This window comes from Symsagittifera roscoffensis, chromosome 2, assembly GCF_963678635.1.
Source record: "Symsagittifera roscoffensis chromosome 2, txSymRosc1.1, whole genome shotgun sequence".
NCBI classification, from domain to species: Eukaryota; Metazoa; Xenacoelomorpha; order Acoela; family Convolutidae; genus Symsagittifera; species Symsagittifera roscoffensis.
In genome coordinates this window covers 6,300,768-6,326,493 of record NC_087063.1, presented here as the reverse complement: position 1 = coordinate 6,326,493, position 25,726 = coordinate 6,300,768, and the positions used below count along the sequence as shown (strand labels likewise).

The following is a 25,726-nucleotide window of genomic DNA, read 5'->3' as shown; positions in this document are numbered from 1 at the left end:
TGATGACATGAATGTTTAATGGAGCTTCCGCTAACAATGATTGACTGCGAAAGATATCAATGTGTTCCGCTCAACGTTTCTTCTATAGGAGCAGCTCATCCAACTGCTAATTTAGTGAGTTCAAAAAGGCCTAATCTCTTGTTTTATCGAAAGACGTCAGGTCCCATCGAATTCGTGTTCTCTCAAAATGGACTGATTGTCTGGGGACAAACGAGTTCATGTTCAAATATCAACAATCCGTCTGACTACAAAACTGTGTCGCTCCCAGAAAGCCTTGATTTTGGACTATGGTGCACATTCAATCCAGCTGATTGTTGCGAGGAAAATGCAGACACCTGGGACGCATTCGTCATGATCAAGTCGTCTCTTCTCACTGCAATGACTTTTAAAGGTTTCCTACTTTCAGCAAAATAGTGGTTAATATTTGTATCATTAAGGTAGTTTTAAACTTACAACTTCCGAGTCTGATTATATGAGCCGACCAAACATCAATTTTCAAGATTCTGTTGAAATTTAGTTATTTTTTTTTCTGATACGATGCGTTGGTTTAGATCAAACATTGTTTTTGGATTTTGAGTCCAGCTTATAAACGGGATTTTCGAAATCACCTAATTACTTGGAAATTGTAACAGTAAGATATTTCAGCTTTTGTTATGCCTAATCTATTATATATTTAAATGCGGGATTCACTATCTCGCCACGTTTAAGCTTTTTCAACGTATTATTTTTCGAAAGTTTTTTGTCACGCTTAAGCTATATCGTATATTGCAGATTTTGTTTTCGGTTTTCCAGTTTGAATTCAGTGTTTATTTCACCAGTTTAAAGTTAGCAACCAAATATTGGGTCTGCTGTTAGGATTCTTCCAGGGGTTGCGAATTCATGAATACTCCAACGGCTTTTATGCCTCCAATTTTGAATACCCAAATTTTTTAGTTTACGAAATACGACAATTTTGTGTTTTTCCAAAAAAAATTTCAGAGAACTTGGCTGGAAAGTTAATTCTCAAACTTCGTCATTAGCAACCCTGTAGTTAGGGACTGTCAGAGTATTCTCAGGGGTTGCGAATCTTGCCTTCAATTATGACTACTCAAATCTTAAAAGTTTTCGATATATGACTTTTTTCATGTTTTTTTGCAATTTTTTTTGAGAAAACATTTGAAACTCCCAGCGCTTTCGTTGGGTACTGTGAAAGTTACCCACTCTTTCAGGAGTTGCAAATCGTGCGTCCAAATGCGACTGTTCAATTGCTTTTAGTTTCCGAGTTGTGACGTTTTTTATGTCATAATAAAATGCTTCAAAGAGTTTAGATATAAAAAACTTCACTAAGTTTTATGGTTTTTCAAATTTTGTTTACAATAGAATACAAATTTACAAATTTGAAATTACCATCTCTGTAATTGGGTGCTAACAGGGTAAACTCAAAGAATGCAAAGGATGCAGATCCTATTTCCAATATATGCTGTTTTCATGAGTTTTTTCTCGAAAATTCATAGCATCGGAGGTGCGTTAAACACTAGCCATTTTAAAAATTAATTAATGAAAAGAAAGAATTTTCAGTTCTTTCTTTCGTATTTTTTGTGATAATTTCAAACATTATTGAGGCTCGTTTTTTTTTACACTTGCGATCAGCAAGCTTGTTGCAACTGGGTACTAGACTGTTCTTCCCCGTAAACAGCTTTGTTCACAAGGTTTCGCACTTGAAGCGAAGCGAGTGTATTAGTACGAACCTTTTTTTTCAACCTAAGTAGCAAATATTTGTGCCAATTTTGGGGAGCCTTTGCAGTTTTTTCATACTCGATACCTTCAGTTTGTTATATTCCAAATTTTTTTTCGCAAAATTGAGTCTGTTTGTATTTGGTGCCACTTTTGCTGACTGGCATTGGCAGTTCATTAGCAAACGTAGCTGCTTTATTCGTGACTGATGTTTGTCGGTTGTTAAGCTTGCGTGGCTCAGTGGGTAATTCGCGAGACTCAAAATCTTTTGATTGCAGTAGGTGCAGATTCGAATCCTATTTAAACAGAGTTTTTGCTAATTCGAGGCTAATTTTCTTTTTTTATTTCATTTGATAGAGCTGCTTTTTGTCGTGTTCTCGCAAGTGTTTGCGAATCGCAGCTTCGCCTCTGTGTCAAATTTTATCAAATATCCAATGCATCTGGCGTAGAAGTAACACATATACTTGAGTCATCAAATACCTTTGGTTCGATTTCATCCTTGACCTGTTTTGCAAACGAATTAATATGGTCTAATTTTTTCTCCGAAATTTTCAACCAAAATTTTACCCCAAAATTGGGTCATTTCGGCTTTTTTCAATTATTCAAGAATTACGCTGAAACTATTTTGTTAATTGATGAGAAATATATATCACAAGAAACCTATTACACAGCCCAACAAAGTTCGAAGGGTTAAATCTTCAACAATTTGACTAAGTTGTTTAAAATTCGTTTTAAGCAAAGATTTTGGATTTTATGTCCTAATAATCACCTTTCTTGACCATCAAGCAAATATATTTTCTCTTATACGCGTTTTTGGAGATTTAACCCTTCTCAAACTTTGTTGGGCCGTGTAAGAAGCTTCTTGTGATATATGTTTCTCATCAATTAACAAAATAGTTTCAGCGTAATTCTTGATTGATTGCAAAAAGCCATAATGACCTATTTTTGGGGTAAAATTTTGGTAGAGAATTTCGGAAAAAAGTTTGCACCATACTAATTCTGATGAAATGCTAAGCAATTTTTGCTCTCTTCGCTTTTTGTCTAATCTTAACGCAATTTGAGAAAAATGTGTTTCAAAGTTCAAGTTTTGTTCATTTTGTCCGGATAATTTAAATCAGCGTTGTACATTTATTTAATTTTTTTTTTAATTTTTTTTTCCTAGAGTTCACTCAATTGTTTTCCACTGCTGGCTTCAAAATGCCTTGATGAAATGAAAGCAAATTACGCTTTCGAATATCAAAAGTGCAAATGGCGCGAACAACGTGTTTGAAGAAAAAGGGAATTTGATTTTATGAGCTCAGCAGATTAAAAGGGTTAACTTTTAGTCCAGTCTGTTCTAATTGGTTAGATTTTTCCTCATAAAAGTGTCAATGACTAAAACATCTTGATTATGAAACGACAAAATGTCATGGACAATTTTCCATCCGTATGTTGGCTGTGTTTGTTTTGTTGAGTTTTGAGGCTCCTTTGTAAATGAAATTTGCCAAGCGAAGCTCTAGACACACTCTTTCTAAAGTTTTTTTTTTCTAAATTGCGTTTCCAGGAATTGCAAAGAGGAAAATATTTTTCAGGCGATTACTTCCAATCCAAGTTGACAGTTGAGCCGAAATCTGTTTGGGCAACCAAGAACTTCGGGTTGATCGTTGAAAGCAAAGATGTTGCGTCCAGCTCGATTCCTTTGCCTAGCTTGTATAATCTGGGCCACCCATGCGAAGAACTGGTTCCAATAATTTGCTGTACCGCAGATGAAAGAACGAACATTGTAACGATTTCCGAGTTCAGTAGTTCTCAGAAGAGTTGCATTGTTGCTTCAATTGAAAGTCTAGAAATGTTAATCACGCATGACTCAAAAAGAGGTCATAGATTTTGGAAAATTCGAAAAGCGACCGAAGGCGAAAAGGAGGATTTTTATCATCAATGTGAGCTTAAATTGTGTGAAACGCATTTGACGAGAATGAAAGAGCCGGCTAAAACACCAGGGTTCCATTTGGATAAAACTGCAAGCGTCTTTTCCCCAATTTTGAAGCCCAATTTCATGAGTCATCAGAAGTTTCGCTCTCCGTTTTCAGAGAAACAAAGCCCTTTGTTCAGAAAAAGTTATAGGTTAACGTCTCAACCTCTTTGTCAAAGCTCTCCTTACATCAATTCTACAATTTCGGAAGCACAATCGTCTACTCATTTAAGCAGAAACTCCCATGTTTTGCCCTGGTTTGAAATGCCGTTGACTCCTAATTTATGCTTGGAACTAATCGCTAATGAGGACTCCTTGACATCGAAACATACGTCGAAATTCGTTGCTTCCAAAGCTTTTACAACATCTGATTTTCTGGGAAACAAGTTTATTTGTCTGTTTATAGGGCAAATTGAAAGTCTAAGCTTGTTCAAGGTATCTGAAACAAAAACAGCCAAAGCTACACATTTTGAAATGATAAAAACGTCAACTATATCATGTTTTGATGCAATAGATATCGAAGACCTTCCATATATGGCAGTTTTGGAGAAGGAATCAGCAGTCGCTCTGTACTCTGGGCCACAAAAAGTGTGTAAAGTTAGATGTCCTGATTTGTTTAGTTCTACTTTGAACATGGAAAGTTCAGTCAATAACTGGAATTCTATTTATAATTTCCACGCTTCTGTCGGTAGAACAGTAGTCGGGTACACGTTTGGAGTTACCAACGTTGTTTACCTAACTTTGCCCAAACTGTTTGAAAACCCGGCGGTCGAGTTGTTTTTACAGAGCTTCAAACGTTGCTTTTCGAACGCTGATTTCACACAGTTTGCGGTCAATTGGTTTGTTTGTAGAAATGCTATTGGGAAAACTGTCGATTCCCAATGTGAGTTTAAATTGTTTGTCTCGTTTCTGGAAAATGAGTTTGGATTTGTTGAAATTGAAAGTGCGCGTAGGTCGAGGTCAATGGACAGTTGTTCAGATTTGAGTTCAAAAAAGGTCAAAAGAAACGACATTGGAACAGAAGACGACTTTAAGGAAATGATGCAAACTGGGTTTGTGGCTGAATTGGCCGATTTGTGTCTTTTTACGAAAAGTAATGAAAACAATCACGAAAGTTTACCCGAAACGTCACCGGGTAAACCTAAAGCGCAGGCAGCTACAAAACTGAAATTGAACAAAAATTTTGAATTAGTTTTCAAAATTGCGCATGTAATTTATGAAGATTTAAAACTAGATTTGACTAAAAGTGTGGAAACTGAAACTTTAGCTATGTTTTTGGCTTCGATAGCCCATAAATTGGGCTTAGAGGAAGTCAAGTTTAGATATTTCTCTGATTTTCCTGTCGAGATTTTCCCTGCAAATCTGCGCGATAATCAGACAAAATTGCCCTTGAAAGCGGAAATATTTATTACCGAATATGGAAATGAATTAGATGACTTGGAGGCTTTTTTTACCGGTTGTCATGGTCTTGTGTCGAGTTTTATTTGTTGGGTTAGAGGCGCACTGAAATGTAAGAATTGGACTGACATTTTATTAGAGTTTGAAGCACTTCGGGCTACTGAAATGGAATGGAATTCTTGTGGTAAAGAAAACGGGACGAAAAAACGGGACGCTTTGGTGGATGCAATTAAAAACAATCCGAGCACCCTAAGCATGTTTCCTGTTATTTGGGGAGTAACTGAAAGAATTATCAAAGTGGCAGTTGTTTACATGTATTATGCCTACTTGAAGACATCGGACAAAGAAGAATTCAATGAAAGAGAGAATAATGATAATGGGAAAATTTCACTTTCGGCAGTTATTTCTAAAATTCTAATTGATCTGATGGGTAATGAAATGCCATTGGAATTGGAAAGAAAATTGAATTTGAGATTTTTTCCATCAAGCACATTAAAAAATCTGTCAGCGGAAAGAGACTCAATTGAAGAGAAGTCAGGATCAGTTGACTTTAATTTGAAGTCGGCCTCTTTCTCTGAACGGATGCTAGTCTTAATGGAAGTAATGGGCATTGATTCAGATTTTGTCTGCACTTTGCCCGCAGGTGTTTCACTTCCTTTTTATGACGTCATTTATCATGGTCATTTGAAACCCTCGCTTAATTGGACCCAAAATGCTATCAACTTGATCAAAAGGCAGGATTTGATATCCCAGAAAGCGACCCTAACTCGAGCGAAAGACATGAGCAAAAAGGGGATTAAAAATACTTCCAGTGAAATGATCACGTCTAAAAGGGGCACCAGTACTTATTACATGAGCAGAGACGCTAAGTTAGGCCCATTTCAGGGTAAAAATTCTGTGCAAGGGACGATTTTGAAAACAAATGGGTTGGAAATGGACATGGAAGTGCTTAATGTCTTATTTCCTGAAGACAGTAGAATTCAATCTGTTTCAAGAATGCTGAATTCATCCCAACCGATTAAAGTGAAAGCAAACTACCAGCAGCAAGATCTGCAGTTGATATTGGCCCATTATGCCAAGCGAACAATGGCTTTGCCCGTGGGCAGAGGCATGTTTGCACTAAGCTCAGTTTCGCCTAATATAACGTCTACAGAACCGATTCCAGAGATGAACTTCTCGTGTAAAGTGATGCCTAAAAATGTGTCGGTACAGATAACGACTAACACGCTAAGTTTCCCTGCTAGAAGTTGGGCTTTTTTCCACAACGGAGCTGCGACTGGGTTGAGAATTGATCAAAGTGTTCAGGATGTGGACTCCGCTTGGGTCATGTATAACAGGTCAGTAAAGTTAAGTTCAGGTCAGACTATTTATCTTCTGAGCGAGAGGACAATATGCAAAGTTCATCTGATCAATGAGAACTGTTGTTTTTGAATTTTTTTGTCTGAATCAGTTTTGAGTGCTTGTTTCATTACAGCTGGTATGTTATACTAAGACTTTTTCCGTCTAAAGTTTTGTTCTCAGGTTTTACACGTGAGAACGTTAAGTGTTTCTGAATACAATTTCTGGTCTTTTAAGAGTTAATATCTCAGTTAGATAGCTTGTTAAGAGTTGATATCTCAGTAAAATAGCTGGTCGGACCTTTTCGCAGTAAGCCTCTAGAATTACAAGTTCATTATGCTCAATTTTTCTGCAAAAAATTTAGTCGGCGTCGTTTCTGAGATGTGGGTTGCTTCACATACTGAATATGAGTCGGATTTAAAGTAGCACGCAATTTTTTGACAATTGTTTAGGGTAGCATATTGTCTGGTAATCATTTTTGGCAATTTTATATCGACCAATTGGTTTTGCCTAACATTCAGTCGGCTTAATCTCCGGCTTATTTTGCATTGTATTCAGATTTTAAAAAAATGTTTTTGTCATGCTTTATGTGAATGGTTCGAGTAGTGCGAGAGCAAGTATCTCCTAATCGAAAACTAGACCAACAACTTTTCTCACGAGTGAGTGTCTACGTAACTAAACAGTCTTTTTTTATCGAACCTTAACAACTTCTACGCTCCTTCCCAACTGGTGTGGGATTTGAGTCCCGGTCGGACCTTGTTTTTTCATTAGAATGTATGAAATAGAAATTTCTTTCCGGGAAAATGTGAATGTTTGGATTTTCAAATCGTTGCGTATTTCTGATTCGAACAATTCTTAATATAATTGACAGTCGTACTGTTATTTTGTCAATTTAACAACTCGGATGATGGTTAATTTTTTCAATTTAAATAATTTTGGTTTGTTTTATTGGCAAAATCAACTTATGTTGTGTCGCTTGAAGGGCAGAAATGGTTTATTTCCTTTCAAAATGCTTTGTAAAAGTTTCAAGTTTTAAAATTTAATCGCTCAAGTTTTTTATCATTGTTTTCATGGCGTTTTTTTTGTCAAGTTTTCTGACAACCAATGTGCCTCATGGATTCTCAAGTTCTTTTTATAAGCCCGAAGAGTTCAAAATTTCAAAATGTTTCTGACTAGTTGATAATTTTTTTCGCTTCTTTTGATTAGTTTCTTTGGAAATGAAAAAAAAAGATTATGGAGATGGGATGTAATTAACAATATCCATATTTTGTACCTATTTCAATGAAGGAAAAAAGGGACGAACAGTTGCACTATATTTATTCTTTGGCTTCATATTTGATTGCTCAAAATGGAAGCCTTCAATTTTAACTGCAAAAATTAGCGTCAAAAAGGTGTCTTGTGTTAACTTGAAAGATATCAAGTAATATCAGCTTCGTTTGTTTTCTGGGGTCTCAATTAAACATTGTGCTGAAGGAAGTTGTTATTGTTAATTTAGAAGCACAAGTTTTTTTTACAATTATTTAAATGAAAGAAACTGCAGACTAACAGAAGAAGTACCTGAAATCTTTTTTGCTCCATATTTTAGCAGTCATAATTACGCTTGCGGTTAGCAAGCGTTGTCAAATCGGAACATAGACTTCTTCAAATCGGAACTTGTTAGCAGGATCAATTTAATCCTTTGTATCTTGGCTCATAATGAATTCAACTTTTATTGCGTCTACAGCACCTAGCCTGGAGGCTAAGAACACACCTGGGACGGCAAAATTTGTTAGTTCGAATCTGACCAGGAATCTCTTTCAAACTGGAAATACTCCTTTCCGAAAAATGTGGACCTATTGTTAGTCTGCTTATGTTTTGTCGGATTAGTGGCCAGATCGTAAAATTGCTTTTTTTATTCGCAATTTTTAATGTTGCTTTAACTGCTTTAATTACTCCTGCAGTTTGTATTTTTACTAGTCTTGACTTCGTATATGCTGCTTTTGTTTTTTTTTGCTTGAGTGGTTTTCATTAAATCGGAAGTGTCATGCTTCGTTCCGGATATAACAAATTGCTGAAATTTTAAAATAGTTTTTATAGTTGAAAGTTTCTCTTGACATCGTTCCGGATCGAACAAATTGCTAAAATTTTTAGAATAGGTTTTATAGTTGAAAGTTTCTCTTGACAGCAATTATAGTTTCGGTTCTACGAGAAATTATTCAAGTTTTGTCGGTTCTGTTGCCGTTGTGTCTGATTTTTCGAATTGTCATTTATCGCCGTCGATGTGTTTTTGGACATGTTTTCCGCTAATAGAACATGATTCCAGACAACATTTTGACTTTTGAAGTTTTATTTTTAAGTTATCAATTTTTTTTACTTACTGGCTGTCTTTCCCTGTCTGCTAGTTATAAATTAAAATTCAATCAAAAATCTAGCGTAGAAGTAAACCATCTGCTTGAAACAGCAAAGGCTTGTAATTTTGTTTCTGTACTTACTGTATTTTTTGTAATTTCTGTAGTTTTTGTAATTTTTCGGACCATCGTCCGTCTGTTTATTTTCGTCGGCTGTTCTCGTAACCCGAATTTTTTTTAAAGTTCAGCTTTCTGCTAAGTCACTGTAACACCCGGGATTCGATTTCATTCAGGACTTGTTTTTTGCGAAGTGGAAATTTTCGGTCTGTCTGTCTGCTTATTTTTGCCGGCTTAGTTCCTGCAAATTTTTTTTTGAAAGTTCAGCTTTTTTCTAGCCTTCCTAAAGCTCCTTGTAAAGTTTTTAATGGTGTTGGTACTTTTTTTCCAGATCTTTTGGACTTTTATGCGGTTTTTAGAAAATTGTATGACCAAAACGATTTTTGGAGGTTTTTCTAATATTTGATTTTTCTTTCCATTTGATTTTAATAACGGTCATTCTTTTTTGTATCGCAAATGGTGCGAAGCTCAGCTCGGCCTCTCTGTAAATAATCATCTGCTGAAAGTCATCTGCGTGCGAGGTTTCATATGAAAACAAGAATCAATCAATTTGGCTCAGATATTGAGCTGGAGCTGCGTGACAAACGATTCCACGCAACCATACATCACAATTGGTTACCTTTTTTGCATTTGCAATTGAATAGCATCTGTAACTGTTTTGTTGTTGGCTAGTGTAACGGTAATTTCGAGCGATAGTGGCCAAGATGCGAGGACGTATTAGACAATTAAAAAGTATCTTGGTATCTGCTTTATTAGTGGCTAGTATTCGTCGTTTCTTATGTTATTATGGCGCAGATGCGACGACGTGAAGCTCTTAATATTACGGTCGAGGGTATGAATCCGGCTCACGTCAAAAGTTTTCTTGTTCTTTTTTAAGCCATTTAAAGTTTTATAGCGCTTGTTTGTGAGGTGCAGCTTCGCCTGTATGAAAATGTCATTTCTCAATTTTCAATAAGAGTTCCCTGGAAACATCCATTTTTGGTTCTTGCTTAGTTCAACTTAATTTTTTGGTTCCTATCCAATGCAATGGAAATTTTATAAATAATTTCCGAAATAATGATTTTATCTGATTGGTCATGAAAAAAATATGTTTTCCTTCTTTTTGTTGTCAACAGTTTATTCGCCCTCTCTAGGAAGTACTTAGCTGTAGAGTGTTTTGACAATAAATAATTGGGTGCCTTCCATTTTACAAACAAAATTCAAATATGTAGCAGTTTTCTGACATTTTATCAATTTTTCTATTCTGCCAGTAGTAAGTGTTTTTTTTTAATTAAGTTTTACAATTCCTTCAAAAAATATGTCTTTGAAATAAACTAAAATAGTGATAGAAGTACTACAAATTGCGATTAAGCTATTTGACATGAATCTGCCATTTAATATATCACCAGAAAAAGATTGAAACAGAGCGTAAAGTTGCAATTATTCGAATTGCATGGATGAGATGAAGTATGTAAAGTTTAGACTCTATGATTTCAGTTGAAATTCAGAGTGCCTAACCAAGCAAATGGAATCTTGCGTTAACGGTTGTAGAATGGCTGATAAAAATTGGTTACGTAGCGGTATTCAGACAACCGCGTATTCAGACTCGTCAGTAAGCAGACAAATACTGTATTAACCAATCAGAATCGAGGCAAGGAAGAAATGAATAATTAATAATTATTTATTTAGTAAGTTTGCTCTCTCGTCTCGATTCTGATTGGATAATATAATATTTGTCTGCTTACTGACGAGTATGATTAATAGGTTGTCTAATTACAGACCGCACTCCTAAAATTTAATGCTTGAAGTAATAAGTTTTTTCTTTTTGCAATTTTCCCTTTCTATCGACAATTTGCGTCGTCATTATCTCGCTTTGATTGATTCTCGAGCTCAATTTCCAGACATGCAGTCATGCTTGCTCAGATTTAGTTCATTTTTTTCATGAATGCGTTGCTGCATTACATACAAGTGTGATTTGATGACCCAGATAAAACGAAAAAGAAGGTTTTTTCAAACTCGGTTTTCTCAAATTTAGTTCAGATTTAAAAAATAAGAGAACAAAAGTTGAATAGAATTTCACCAGATTTACACCAGAATTATTATGGTGTAATTTAATTTGCAAAATTCAGATCAAAAATTTTACCCCGACAATTTAGGCTTTTTTTTAGTTTATCAAGAATAGCGCTATAAGCTCAACCATGTTAATTGATGACAAAGTTATATCAAAAGAAGCCTCTTTCACAGCACAACAAAGTTTAGGAAGGGTAAAATTTTTTTACCCTCTGGGCGAACGTTTTAAATTTGTTTTTAAGCAAAGATTTTGCGTTTTGTATAATAAAATTGACCTTCTTTGACTATCAGTTAAAAATGTAAATTTTTATACAGATTTTTGGAGATTTTACCCTTGTAGAATTTTAATGGGTTGTGTAGGCAGCTTCTTTTGATATATTTTTCTCAGCAAGCAATGCGGTAGTCTCAGCGTAATTTTCGATTAACCAAAAAAAATGACCCATTTTTGGAATAAAAGTTACGTTGCGAATTCGAAAAATTCTGGTGATATTCTAAGCAACTTTTGTGCTCTTCGATTTTTGTGCTCTTTTGTGTAATTTCGACCCAATTTGACAAATACGTGTTTAAAGTTCCCAATGCTGTTCGTTTTGTCCAGTTATTTAATATCAACACTTTATTTCTACTTTTAAAAAGCATCTTAGTCCTAGAATTCATCGAAAAGCATCCTAATATTCATCGAAAATCTTTTTTGGCGTAGGCGTGGTGATGAGTATTTGGACTAGACTAGACAAATGAATGCGACATGAAAGCTATTTTTAACACAGAGGGTATTGAGGCGGCTTATGAAAATTCATTGAAGAAAAATGATATAAAATTCAATTCCGAGAAAAGGGGACGTACGGTTTCTGGTAACCGAAATACTTTCTTTGATTAGATTTTTAAAAGACATTTGTTTTCCTAATTAAGTCTCATCTTGCTTCCATAAATTGTGTATAAATAGTATCCGGTTTCACTCTTAAGTAAATTTTAATAAAGAGACTCCCCTGTCCAATCTAATGGACTAGATGAAGGCGTAAATTCGTGCTTTTTTGTAAGCTAATTTGTTGATATGATTAAAGCAACGGAAGCAGAGAATACGCTTTGATGAAGGTCACAGTAGTAAATTTAGGAAATATGTTTCAAATGTTTTGCCATTTTGCTTTTAGAAGAGATAAGAAATCCCAATACTTGCATGTTCATTTTTAGCCGACCCATTCAATGCTAATTTTTGTATTGAAAAGCTGGCGACCTTTTGGTAGCAGGACAATCTACCCTATTCCAATTTATCCTATAGCATTCTAACCTATATACCAATCTACCCAACGTCTGATTTGAGACTGAATTAGCAGCAAAAAGCTGACCGCCGCAGTCGCAGAGGCAACGTGCTGCGAGCTTGCCAACAGAAAATAGGACTCTATGCAAAAGTTAGAGCCGGTTAACTATGCGAAGCGGCGACGCGTGCCCACCGGCGACCTTAAACCGAGATAATCAGCTCAATTATCTGATCAATTGAACTGTTTATAGAACATTATGTTGTTTGGCATAGGCTAGATTCTTTTTTTTATATAGACGCAATAAAGATTCAGAAGACATGGTTCCAAATTGCTTCAGTTTTCGACATGTTCGTTGTTTTCAGGGTTCTTTCACGTTATAGCCTCCAGTCTAAAAACAAAAAAGTTATTGAATTTAGACTTTACTATTATGGAAGGTTATATTTTTCTGGGGGGCTAATTTGGGAAAGGCCCGTTTTGTAGGACTGTTATTTCAAAACAATGTGCCTTTAGAGTTTAACAACGCAGTCATTTTTCCCTGAGAGGTTGTGTATTTTTTCACATTCAGTTTTTAATTTTGCTGGTTTGACTTCCGACTTTCATGTTCACTTCATTTTCATTTAAAAGAAAAGTTAAGCTGCATTCATTAGTGAAAGTTTAGCTTTAATATATCTTGAGTGAAAATGGCGCGCAAAATACAATTTGAAATCAAGTTTCAAAAGAATTTTAAATTCCGAAGTTCCCCTTTGGGATTTAAAATTCTGATTTTCTGAGTTTGTTCTTTGAGGAATATTGAAAGGAATCAATAAAAAATCAGTTGTTCATTTGAGCTTAATAACACTTCCAGTTGTCATTTGGCTGTGATGTTTATTTTGTAAATTTCTGCTTTATCAGACCGAAGACAGCAAGTTCGGGAGAGCATGCCAGCTCACATGCCGGGTTCCTGCTAGGTCTGGCTCTGAACGGGCTGCTGGATAACATGTCGACATACAACCTGCACTCGTATCTGTGTCGCAACCAGGAACTGACGAGCATCAGTTTGTTGTTGGGTCTCTGTGCGTCCAAACAGACCTCGAGAGACGAAGTGCTCGTGCGGACTATTACATTGCACATAGGTGAGTGATGTATTGTTAATGCCGAATGGTTGACAATATCGATGATCTTGAGCAATTTAATCGTTTATAAATTATAGCGTTTCAGGCTATTTAGTTTGTTGAAAATGGTTTTTACGTGTGGAAATTAGCGAAAAACTGGAAACCGAAGTCTATATTATCCGGACAAAACGAAAAAAACTTCAGTTTTCAAAGGCATTTTTCTCAATTTGAGTTGAGATTAGACAAAAAGCGAACAGAACAAAAGTTGCTTAGAATTTCATCAGAATTAATATGGTGCAGCTTTTTCTCCGAATTTCCACACCAAAATTTTACCCCAAAAATGGGTCATTTTGGCTTTTTCCAATCAATCAAGAATTACGCTGAAACTACTTTGTTAATTGATGAGAAACATATATCACAATAAGCCTCTTACACAGCCCAATAAAGTTTTAGAAAGGTCAAATCACCAAAAATTCGAGTAATTTTGTTTAAAATTTGTTTTAATGCAAAGATTTTGGGTTTTATTTAGTAAAAATCACATTTCTTGTCTGTCAAGCAAAAATATTTTTTCTTATACAGGTTTTTGGAGATTTAACCTTTCTAGATCTTTGTTGGGCTGTGTAAGAGGCTTCTTGAGATATATGTTTCTCATCAATTAACAAAATAGTTTCAGCGTAATTCTTGATTGATCGGAACAAGCCAAAATGACCAATTTTTGGGTTAAATTTTGTTTGGGAATTTCGAAGAAAAAAATTGCACCATATTATTTCTGATGAAATTCTAAGCGACTTTTGTTCTGTTCACTTTTTGTCTAATCTTAGCCCAAATTGAGAAAAACGCGTTTGAAAATTCAAGTTTTGTTCGTTTTGTCCGGATAATTTAAATCAGCACTATTATTGCTTACCAATTTCAAATAGACACTATGACATTAGCATCGTGAATAGTTTATACTCTAGGGAAAACTGAAACGTGGACAAAAATTTCTTTATCAGTCCCTTCCTTTTGTCAGTTCTTTGTTATTATCAAAGTTGAAAAGTATGTCTAATTTAAGCATAGATATGAAAAATGTGTAAAATGTGTTCTTTTTTCCTATTGTAAAATTCGATGATACTTTGTGTGAGGAACTTGCTCATGTATATTAAATCTTGGTTAAGAGTCGATGAACGTAATTCAGACTCCTCTGAATGTGCGTTGTTTTTTTTTCAGGAAAAGTCAAAAAATTTGTTCTGGCTCAACTTTATTTTTTTTGCTTTGACTTAAATTTCTTATAAAGCTTAGTATAATTTCTTTTGTTAAAAAGAAAGATAACTCCACTTTTGAACAGCAAAAGTGTTAAGGTCCCGAAAAACGTTATCGACTTCTAATTTCCAACTGTCTGTTGGCTATGTTCAGTGGTATTAGTCAGGCTGCTCAAACTGGTCACTTTAAGTTACCTGGTCACTTTTTGGTCACTTATTTTTTCTAGGTCACTTTTTGTTGAAACTGTTGTGTATATCAAGAGAATCCTAACAATTGTCGAGAGTTTTTCCAGATAAGATCATGGGACGTTGCACGTTCAATCAGAAACTTCAACGAGAGTTCACCTGGGAAAGTTCGACTTCATTCTAGCTTTTTGTAAAGTTGCAGGTAATTTTGTTTCGGAAATTTTTGGGACTTTTGCAAATTTTTTTTGACAAAATTTTATTCTTTGAAGTGTTTTTTTTTCGTTTGATTTCAATCATAGTCATTCGTTTTTGAATCGCAAGTGGCGCGAAGGTCAGCTTCGCCTCTGTGTGAAGAGTTTTATTTTTCACCTTGCTCATTATAATTTTTCAATTATTTGGTGTATTTGGATAAATAGGTTTTGGATTATGTTACATTGGATTAGGTGACTCATATTGCGTCGTTTGCATGGCAGAAATAAATCTTCACGATGAGGGACTTTCATTGTAAAATAGCTCATTTTTTATTATTTTTTATAGCTCAGTTTTTATGCAAGCCAATTTTAACGGAGGGGTCTGTCTAACTAGACATGCTTTCCTCGGAATGAGAGGTTTTTAGAGGTCTAGTTTTTCGATTTTCTTTATTTTTTGTCGGGTAGCTTGTCATGCTATGTTTACGCTGCATGGTGATTGGTGCAAACCGTAACTTCGTTCTGTGTGATGATCTTATGTGTCTTTAAAATAAATTTTAACGCTTTAATTGCAGCGCTGTATATGACAGTTTGGCATCGGAGACGAAGTAATTTGCTACGACTTAGCTAACAAAAATGAGCAATTTCAGATTTAAAATTAGCCTTATCGCTTGAGGAAGCAGGGAAGCGGTGGTGGAGTTGTTGTAACGTCTCCGTCTCTCAATTGAAAGGTCAGGTGTTCGAGGCCCAATATGATCCGTGCTCGTTGCTTGAGGGTGAGGCAGCAGTAACCCGGTCCAAAAAAAATAACCAAAAAGTTGCTTGCAGTTCTTAAGCAGGGGCACAACAGCTGTTATTCACGAAGAGCCGTACAATTCTTATGTTGGTGCTTTCCCTCGTGGATAAATCGTCCTAACTCTAAGAGCATTTATATGTAGTTGGAATGCTGAAAATTATGATGTGTTGTTTGGCATAGGTGCGCTTTTGCCGCCCAATGGTGCTGAGCTGGACGTGGGCTTCAACGTGCAAACTGCGGCTCTTCTGGCAGCTGGCTATTTGTTCATGTCTTCTGGAGACAAACACATGGCAGATGTGATGCTCAATCAAATCAACAGACCACCTGGTGAGTTTCTGTTTAAAGAAAAATGTTTAACTCGGTAGCAGGACAATCTATGACAGTCTGGCATCGAACACGAAATAATTTGTTACGACCTGGCTAACATAAATAAGCGATTTTAAATTGGAAAATTAAACGTATGGCATGAAAAAGCAGGGAAGCGGTGGTTAAGTAGTTACAACGTCTCCGCCTCTTAATTGAAAGGTAGGATGTTCGAGGCTCAATATATACCAATTTACACTATACCAATCTACCCTTTGGCAATATATCCTGCGCCTAACTTGAGACAGAATGATTACAGCAAAATAAAGATTGCCGCAGTCGCGTAAACATGTTTCGAGCTTGCCAACAGAGGGTAGGACTCTATACGAAATTTAGAGCCGGTTGTCACCCACAAGTAACCTAAAACCAAGATAGTCAGCTCAGTTACCTCTGACCAATTGAAATATTTATAGAACATTGGGTAAATTGGCATAGGGTATATTGTCATAAAACCGTTTAGCTCACAATTATTTTTTGCTCGAAATTCCAATCGAAGGACAAATGTTTGATGACATACATCGTCTTTGGTTCAAGTCATATTCAATTTTGTCTTCAAATAAGTAAGCTTTTAAATCATTTCGCTTGAAAGTATGTCTTAAAATCATAATTTGCAAGACTTAAAAGACAATCATAATTATTTTACGCACAAAATTCCAATCGAAAGTCAAATTCTAAATTTTAATTCTAAAACTCAATTTTAATATCAAAAAGTCAATTTCTTATTTTGTATTCCGTTTCGTTTAAATTATGGTTATGCTATGGAGAACTGCAAGTGTTTGATAATCGAATTTGCTTCTTAGACCGAGTCAATTTTTTTTCGTGTAAATTTTGAACTAGTTCACTATTTAACATCTACTTTTGCTGAATTTTTTGAGCGGTCATTTTTGGGTAAAGAGGCCTTGGGAGACATTACAAGTCCTAAATGGCATCTATAAAGAGGCATAATTTTTCTCGAATCCCTATTCAATCCTCATTTGCACTGCAAATCGCGAAAACTAATTATGCTCGATCTTGATTGATTGCTTTATTTCATAGGCAACTCCCATCCATCTTTTTTGCCTTTCTGGGTAAAATTTTTGATTCAAATTAAGACGCATTGAATGCAGATAACCACCATGGAAGATAAGTGAGGTCATTTTACTGAAAAGCGGTCGCTTCAATAATACATACTTAGAACGCAGATTTCCAAAGATGAAGTAATTGGAATTGGATATGTATTTTTAGTTCGAATTTTGAGGACTATTGTCAGTTTTCCGCAATGATGGGAGGATTATCTGAGGTTATGTTTTGTTCCCGGGAAACATAGAAGCTTAAATTCCTTAAAAGGAAACGAAGTGTCTTCTTTTCTACCTAATTACCTACATCTAATGCCAAAATAAGAGTCTCCGTTCTATCAGACAAATTTCAATTTCATCTGATTAGAAGTATTTGATATATAGAGGTCATTTCCGTCTTCTAAGTGTCAATGAATACCATGATTAGTCACAACAATTTCTCAAGAAAACACTAATATTGACTTAGAGCTAATTTTTCCCAACCTAACTGCCACAAATTTGAGAGTCATGAACGTAGTCAATACTCTAATATAGGTATGATTTTTTGATTTTTTTTGCAGGTAAAAGTCTAAAAACTTGTTCTGGCTCAAATTTACTTTTTCGCGGTTGACTTTGATTTTTTTTTCAGTTCATTTCCTTTGTTAGAAGGAAGGCAAACTTCACTATCGAACAGCAAAAATGTAAAGGGCACGAAAAAAGTAATCGACTTGTAGTTTCAGAGTGGATATTTATTTGCAGATGGCCCAGCGGAATAAAAAAACACTTACCGGTCCAGTTGTCTCAAATTGGGTTAATTTTATCAAAAAAAGTGTCAAATAGCCTCAGGTCATATATTTTTTGTGAGAAATTCGAAAGTGAGATTTTTTCAAAAATGAAGGTCGGCATTTTTTATCAGTTTACTTGCGCTCATTGACTTTTTTATTCGATTGAAGACTTCAAAAAAACGCATATTTTTGCAACGCCGGTTGTTCAAGAAAAAGCATTTTTCAATTGTTCAAGAAAACATAGGCATTTTTTAAATGTGCGGTATGCAATCATTGCAACTTTTCTTCGAGCACAATTTATTTTTCAGTTCCCAAAATTGAAATTAACAATGAAAATGGACGTCTCTTAGGGTTAGCACTTTGATTGTATCTGTTTTCTCTCAAAACAAAAAAAATTACTGCATTGGCTAAATATAAATTTTCTTGCGATCAGCAAGTGTGATGCAGTTGGGAACTAAACTTTTTCCCTGTAAATAATTTTGTTCACAAAATGGTCAAAATCAGTAATGATAATTTACGTTCAGTTCATCGCGAATTCAATTTTCTTGGCGTCTCCGACAAACTTGGTTCCAAACTTGGACATTGCCACTTCTTTGAGTTTTTGCTGTACGTAGTTTACATTTTAATTACCTTTCCTGATTTGAGTTGCATCTACGGTTTAGAATTTTACTAGCCTTGACTTATTATATATATTTTTTCGTTTTTTGTTTGCTTTAAAATTTTATTCAGCTCAAATGATTTCGTCTTATATTTTATCGCCTTCGTGGCCTAATTTTGGATCGTTTAGAGAGAAATATTTTTTTAATGTTGTTTTCTGTTCTGCGGAATTTACCCAAGTTTTGTCGACTAAGTTGCTGCACGACAAAGGTTTTTGGATTTTCATTAAATGCCGTCGATTTTGTTTCATGTGTTAACAAACTTCAAGTGTTATAAAGCGCTAAGTTTTTGCATGCAGCCAAATAACTGGCAGCTTCGAATCCAAAATTAGTCATCAACTCCAAGTAATTCCTTCAAGGCTAATTGCAGCGCCCTTTGCTTTTTAAATTTGGGTTCCCAGGAGTTGACGACGATGTGTACATCTGATGTTGATTTTACTTTCCGCACTTTTCTCAGATTAGCAATTTTTTTAAACTGAATGAACTGTATCATAGAGCCCTAAAACAAGTTCCGGATTTTGTAAAAAAAAAAATCATTTATGATTGACTCAGGATTTTATTTTTATTTTGTTTGTTAATTCTCATATTTTAATTGCAAGATAGCAATAAATGCACCCGTACCGTAATCAAACTATTTCCTGTTTTCTCAAAAGATTCTTTCGCCTGGTTGGAATTTATTAAATGAGCTTTCATGGTTCATAAGTCTGTTGAATCGAAGTTAATAGCTAAATCGTGCATAAACAATAGCTTTGAAGTCTTTGAAAATAAAATGTATTTGACAGTTCTAAGTTCTTATTTTTTGATGATTGAAGGTTGTTATATACTTTTATATTGCAAGTGATGGGTAAATTCGCTTCACATCTATAACGTGCACTGCAAAAACTCTAGCGTCGATCTAACACGACAGACCTTTTTGGTCTTAAATACTAAAAAAAAAACATGAAAGTTGAGTCCTTGCACCACTTGCGATACCTCACATACATAGTATGGCAAGCTACCCGGCAGAAAACTAGATCAAAGCCACTTGGTCGAAAAACCTACTGAATAAAATCTCGAAAAAGGCAAGGTCCACCAAAAATTTCAATAAAGTTTTATTCGCTACGGTCATCATGTGGAAATTACTCCATAAAGAAAAATTGTAGCGTGAAATCAGCATTGAAACGAAATTTACGATGCTGTAACTAAGCCGATTGTCCCAAAGCACACACACACACGCACAGGAAATCTTTTCGTTTTTCCAACGAAGCAACATAGGCGGCTAAGCCCATATAACCTGAAACGAAAACTTTTGAATCGTACAAAAAGTTAGGGAAAAAATCCTAAATTATACAAAATCGGATTTGGTAAGTTTATAACGAACATAAAAATTTAACGACTCGCTCATAAAATGACACAATTTATTCAGTTTTCTCAAATTGATTTTTTTCGAAAAAAAAATTAATCATATCTTGTTCTTGAAAGTCAAAGAATTTCAAGGCTTTAAATTTATAAGAGTCGATGAATGAATTTCAAACTCTAAGATAGGTCGCGATGATTTTTTTTTCTGGAATTTTCAGCTCATTTTTTTTTTGCAATTTGACTTTTCTAAGTTTGATTTCCTTCTAAGAATAGAGATGCGTATAATTTTTAAGTGGCTATTACTGTAAGTTTGATGTTGCAAATACATAGTTTTTGGAAATACCTTTGGTGGCAATGGTAACAGTTATCGAAACAGTCTGTGCTGCCCGTAACACGTTTTCATACCAGAGTAAGGTCATTTCTCTGTTGTGTAAATTATTCCATTCGAGAGCTATTTTCGTAAGCTGTAACTTGTCATTGTTCAGCTAAGTGACATAATTTTGACAGTCGGCCGTGAAATTATACCCTTAAAATTTTGAACTTAATTTTTGCACGCTGTTTGCAGCTTTCTTAATTTAACGCGCATGTGATAAGACACAATTTTGTAATCAGTTCATGCTTTTGAGGAGAAGTTTATTAGTTATTTCTATTCCTGGAGAATGACGTGTACACGGGATGTGGATTTGGAAAAACACTTGGTGTTCAGGAAAATAATTCATCCCAAAATCGCTACCTGAAATTTAAGTTATTTTGTTCACTCAGTTCATGGTCTGGTGCTTCAAGGCTGGTAGGCTTAAATAATTCCAGTTTTGAATTCCAAATGAGACGTTGTCTGCGCATGAATTTGATCCTGCTCAGATGGTGTTCACTGGGCTTAATAGCTGAGCAAGACCAAACTCGATTTTTCGTGGTTTGACTTCTGATTTTGAAGAGTCATGAACGAAATGAATACTCTTAAATAGTTCGCGTATATTTTTAGGTATATATGCATTTTTTGAGTTCAATTGAACTTCATCTGCTGAGAATAAGGTAAACAACACTCTCCAAATACGAACATGGAAATGGCTCGAAAAAACGAACGATTTCTAGTATCGAAAATGAAGTTTAATTTTTAGATTTCCAGCGGCATAAAAACTTTACCTTTTGATCCATTTTTCTCAAGTTGGGTTAATGTTATCAAAAAAGCGCCAATCATAAATTATTCTAGAAATTCAAAGAGATTAAAGGGCATCTATATTTTTTCTTTGAAATTTGCAAGTTGAGATTTTTTTCAACAAAGTCAGTGTTTTTTTTTCATGTTTGCTAGCGTTCATTACTGTTTTCCAATCTTCGATTGGTTTTGTTATTTTTTATAAGTGTCGATGAACTTAGTTCAAACTCGTATACAGGCCGCGATGGTTTTTTCAAATTTTTTTTTTCAGGAAAGGTCTTGAAGTTTGTTCAGGCTCAAGGTAACTTTTCTGCGGTTTGAATTTCGATTTCTTTTCAAGTTTAAATCATTTCCTTTGCTGAAAGGAAGGCAAACTCCACTAAGCAGCGAAAGTGTAAATGTCACGAAAAACGGGATTGACTTCTAATTTCGAAATTGGAGTTAAATTATCAGATTTTCCAGCGAAAATAAAATTTTACTTTCGATCCCGTTATCTCAAATTGGGTTAGTTTTATCAAAAAGTGGCAATCATTTGTTGTTCTAGAAAGTCAAAGAGCTTTAAGACCATCTTTCTTTGCCTGAAAATTCGCAATGACTGAAAGGGCTTTAATATGACATTTCAGCGCTTATTTCAGGTGCCAATATTTATCTGGAACACCTGAAAATAGAGTGCTTTATATTTCGAAGAATTGCATTACTCGAATGAATTTTATGAACGCTATAGAACATCAGCAAAAGTTCTGCTTACTTTCAGAAAAATTCAAAAAAAACCACGAAAATCCAGATATTAGCTTCATAACCTATTAACTAGCCTAGCCGCCTAATGAATGATAATTTTTCCTTTTTTCTCGGTATCCAGAAAACTCGGCTTAGAGATTAGGCACATATCGGCTTAGAGGGGACGTAATAACTTACGTAATGTTCTATATTCGACTCTTTGCTGCTGTTTTGATCATTTTCTCTTTTCCAACTGTGTTGGCTGAGTTTTTGAATTGACCTGACGTTCAATTGACAAAAAACTTCAGTATTTTTTCTGCTTACTTGCTTTCATTGAATTTTTTCCAACTGTCTGTTGGCTATGTTAGAAAATGGCAATCATGAAAAATTTAAGGAGCTTGTTTTTTTACTCAAAAATTAAACACTGAAAAATATTTTTTTAATGATATTGCTCAAAAGCTGAAAAATGTTCAAGAAGATTTGTTTCGGTGAAGATTTGTTTCGGTGTTTTGATCATTTTCTCTTTTCCAACTGTCTGTTGGCTGAGTTTTTGACTTGAACTAATGTTTAATAGCGTTCATAAAATTCATTCGAGTAATGCAATTATTCGAAATATAAAGCACTCTGTGTTCAGGTGTTTTTCCAGATAAATATAGGCACCTGAAATAAGCGCTGAAATGTCATTTTAAAGCCTTTTTAGTCATTGAACAACCTGCATTCAAAAAACTTCAAAAAGTTTTCTGGATACCGAGAAAAAAAAAGGAAAAATTATCATTTGTTAGGTGGCTAGGCTAGTTAATAGGTTATGAAGCTAATATCTGGATTTTCGTGTTTTTTTTGAATTTTTTGAAAATAATTGTGGCCAAAACTTTCTTCACTAATTGTACAGCAACCGACTAATCTTGTCGTTTTTTGTCGGAAAATTCTGTACTGGCTTACTATAAACCGGATAAATCCTGATTTAATTGTATCGGAGGTGTGGCGTCTCCAACTCTTCGTTCGTGTTAATTTTAAAGCACGTTATCGTGAGATAACTAAAGATATGCCTTGCAATGTTTAACTGAATTGAGAATTCAGTTATGCCTCAAAGTCTTATATCAGTTCCTTGTTTCAACCCTTTCTCTGAAACAAAGTGTTGAAATGTAAGATGATATCTTTTAAAGGTAGTTTTAATGATCATAATTGTTCGTATTTAGGTCCCGAAACTGAGAACTGTATCAACCGTGAATCATACTCGCTAGCAGCTGGACTGTCTCTTGGCATGATTCTACTGGGCAAAGGACCAACTCTATTCGGAGGGCCCAAAAGTGGAGCATCATTCACCAGTCAGCTTTGCTCCTACATCAAAGGCGGCTCCAACCCCCACATTTTGCTCCAAGCTAATTGTGATCAAACGAGAGAAGGTGAAAATATCAACCTATTAGTCACTTCACCGGGGGCATCGCTAGCTACTGGGCTAATTTTCTTCAACACTTGTTCATACTCGATTGCTGATTGGTTCACGCCTCCTCAAACAGCTCTGACAATTGACTCGGTGCTACCTGAACATCTTTTAGTTCACGTCGTGGCAAAGTCGTTAATTTGTTGGCAGGAAATTCTTTTCACTCATGAATGGGTGCTTAGTAATTTACCCTTATTTCTGAAACCTTTTTTGACACGTGATCTCAAACCGAATTTGAGGAAGAACTTCTTGATTTCTCATGTTGGCAAGCGTTTTGTAATATAATCGCGGGTAGCTGTTGCGCGTTGGGACTCCGTTTTGCGGGCAGCCAAAACAAAGGAGCTTTTACTCTGGTATTGCAATTTTTGAAGGCGTTTCTCATTCTGTTCGAATCTGGAAGTGGTTTCGACGCAAACACAGGATCCAGAACTGTGTTCGTATGTCTACAGACAACTCTGGTTGCAATATGCATGATAATGGCCGGAACTGGAAATCTGGAACTTTTGGCAATTATCAGAAAACTGCACTGTCCGCCAAAAACAGTTGGACCAAATTTTGATTATGGTCAGCAAATGGCTATTCATATGTCTTTGGGACTACTCTTCCTCGGAGGCTGTCGTTATACCTTACGTAATGACCCTGAAGCAATTGTGTCACTGTTAGCGGCTTTCTACCCTACATTTCCAATATCCAGTGACGATAATCGCTACCATTTACAGGCTTTCAGACATCTATACGTTAAAGCGTGCGAGCCTAGATTGCTATTGACAAGAAATGTCACTAATCACTCGATAGAAAGAGTTTTGGTGAAAGTTGTTCTACACGAGAGCTTGCATTACGACGAATACGCCTTTGAAATGGTTACACCCTGTCTTGTACCGCAGTTAGACCTAATTTCACGAGTTGAAGTAATTAACAGAGCTCCGTTGTATAGATTTTTGGCGACAGAAACATACCTAAACAGCAACGAGTCTCGAAAAGAGTTCGCCCTACTCTTGAAATCATTTCTTTTTGTTCAGCCTCATTGCAATGAAAGCCGAAGTCGCCTAAACCTTCATGAAAATAAAAATGGTTCCAATTCGGCTATGCATAAATATATGCATCGAGACGATGCTATAAATACGAACTCTACCGAAAATTCTTTTGTGCAACCGTTCTTAGAAGCTTTCAAGCAGTCTGTTAAAAGTCTCGACCAGATATTAATTTCATCGCAATTAAACAAAAATAAACACATTTCCCCGGCTGGTTCAGAAATTCAAACCACCGGAACGTTTGATCCGAGAAATACTTCTGACAAAGCACCTAAGTGGAAAAAAGGATCGTGTCATAATCAATTGGATCAATACAAATCAAAGTATAACCATCAAAGCGAGATTTCTCAACCGGAAAAGTCTTCGTCACCCTGTAAGTATCAAAATACAAAGCAAATATTAAAGCAACTAGCACTATTCGAAGCCTTTGTCGAAGCAAATTGTGACAACTCAATTTTGACTCATAAAGAGTCTCCTATCGCGATTTCGCCCGGAAATGATAGTTTAAATCTAAACGAGAAACTAAATTTCACAGATAATAGCTGGCTCAAATGTTTAAGTTGGACCATTAGTACGAAATTAACATACCAGCTAGAAGCCTACTTAAGCAACCAGTTTTGCGATATTTGGAAATATTTTCTGTCCTTTGATTTAAAAAATGCCCTTGAAAATACTTCATTACCAGAATCTCCAGTTAGTTCAACAAGTGGGTCTCAAAATTCTAACTCACGTCCGAAAAGCAGCAGAAATCGCGGCACCGAACATGCCTCGAAAAAATCAGGAGGGGGAGTCGTTACAACATGTGTCGATGCAAATTCGAATGCAAAAGATCCTCATGATACTAAATCTTTTTCCTCTACTGAACAATTTGAGGGAAATATCGGACCAGAAATGAGTTCTTCCAGGCTACGATTTCGTTTCAATTTGAAGGAAGTGAACTACTTAACTGAGCTGAATTCTTTCTTGGGGGTCGATGGCAATTTAATTTGCTCTTCAATTCGAAATTCACTTTCACCTGAACAGAGATTGTATATTGAAGAAAAGGTATTTAGAAGCTACTTGTCGTTCAGCAAGACAGATGATTATTCGGCAGCAAAATCTAGTGACCGCATTAACGAACGAGGGGACAAAAATACTAGCACATTGGCTTCCTCGCTCATAAATATCACTGTTGGCAAGAGAGGCGGTCCTAATACTAGCTCTAATTTACAGCAATGGACCAAATCCTGTAGCAGGACTACCATTACAGGCAATAATTCAGTGGATATTGCAAGTGGGGAAAATCTACAGGAATTTATTCAGTTCGACCACTTGCTTCCCAACGTACTAGCGGTCGTGAGAGACAGTGCCTGTAAACCTAGTGGCGACGCACTTTTCCCAGTGACCGAGAGGAAAAAGGGAAAAGAAGCTAAAAGGAATAACGGTATAACGGCTACAAATAGAAGTGAGGCTACGGTAGTAGCGCATTTTAGTGAACTGCAATTGGCGGTTTTGTTCCACGTGCTTTGCGTTATTTCCTCAGCTTCACGCAATCTTAGAGTTTAGACCGCTTTTTTAGCTAGAGGA

At 35.6% G+C, this 25,726-nt stretch overlaps 1 protein-coding gene across 1 annotated transcript; it reads left to right on the top strand.

The window, feature by feature from the left end:
- Window positions 1–25,722, top strand: LOC134840706 (anaphase-promoting complex subunit 1-like). The gene is given in 6 exon segments (XM_063856695.1): window positions 1–391; window positions 3,285–6,399; window positions 13,038–13,258; window positions 15,826–15,972; window positions 22,885–23,363; window positions 23,366–25,722. Coding segments are annotated over 6 exon segments (6,675 nt in total). The 5' UTR covers window positions 1–18; the 3' UTR covers window positions 25,706–25,722.
- The last annotated feature ends 4 nt before the right edge of the window (window positions 25,723–25,726 follow it).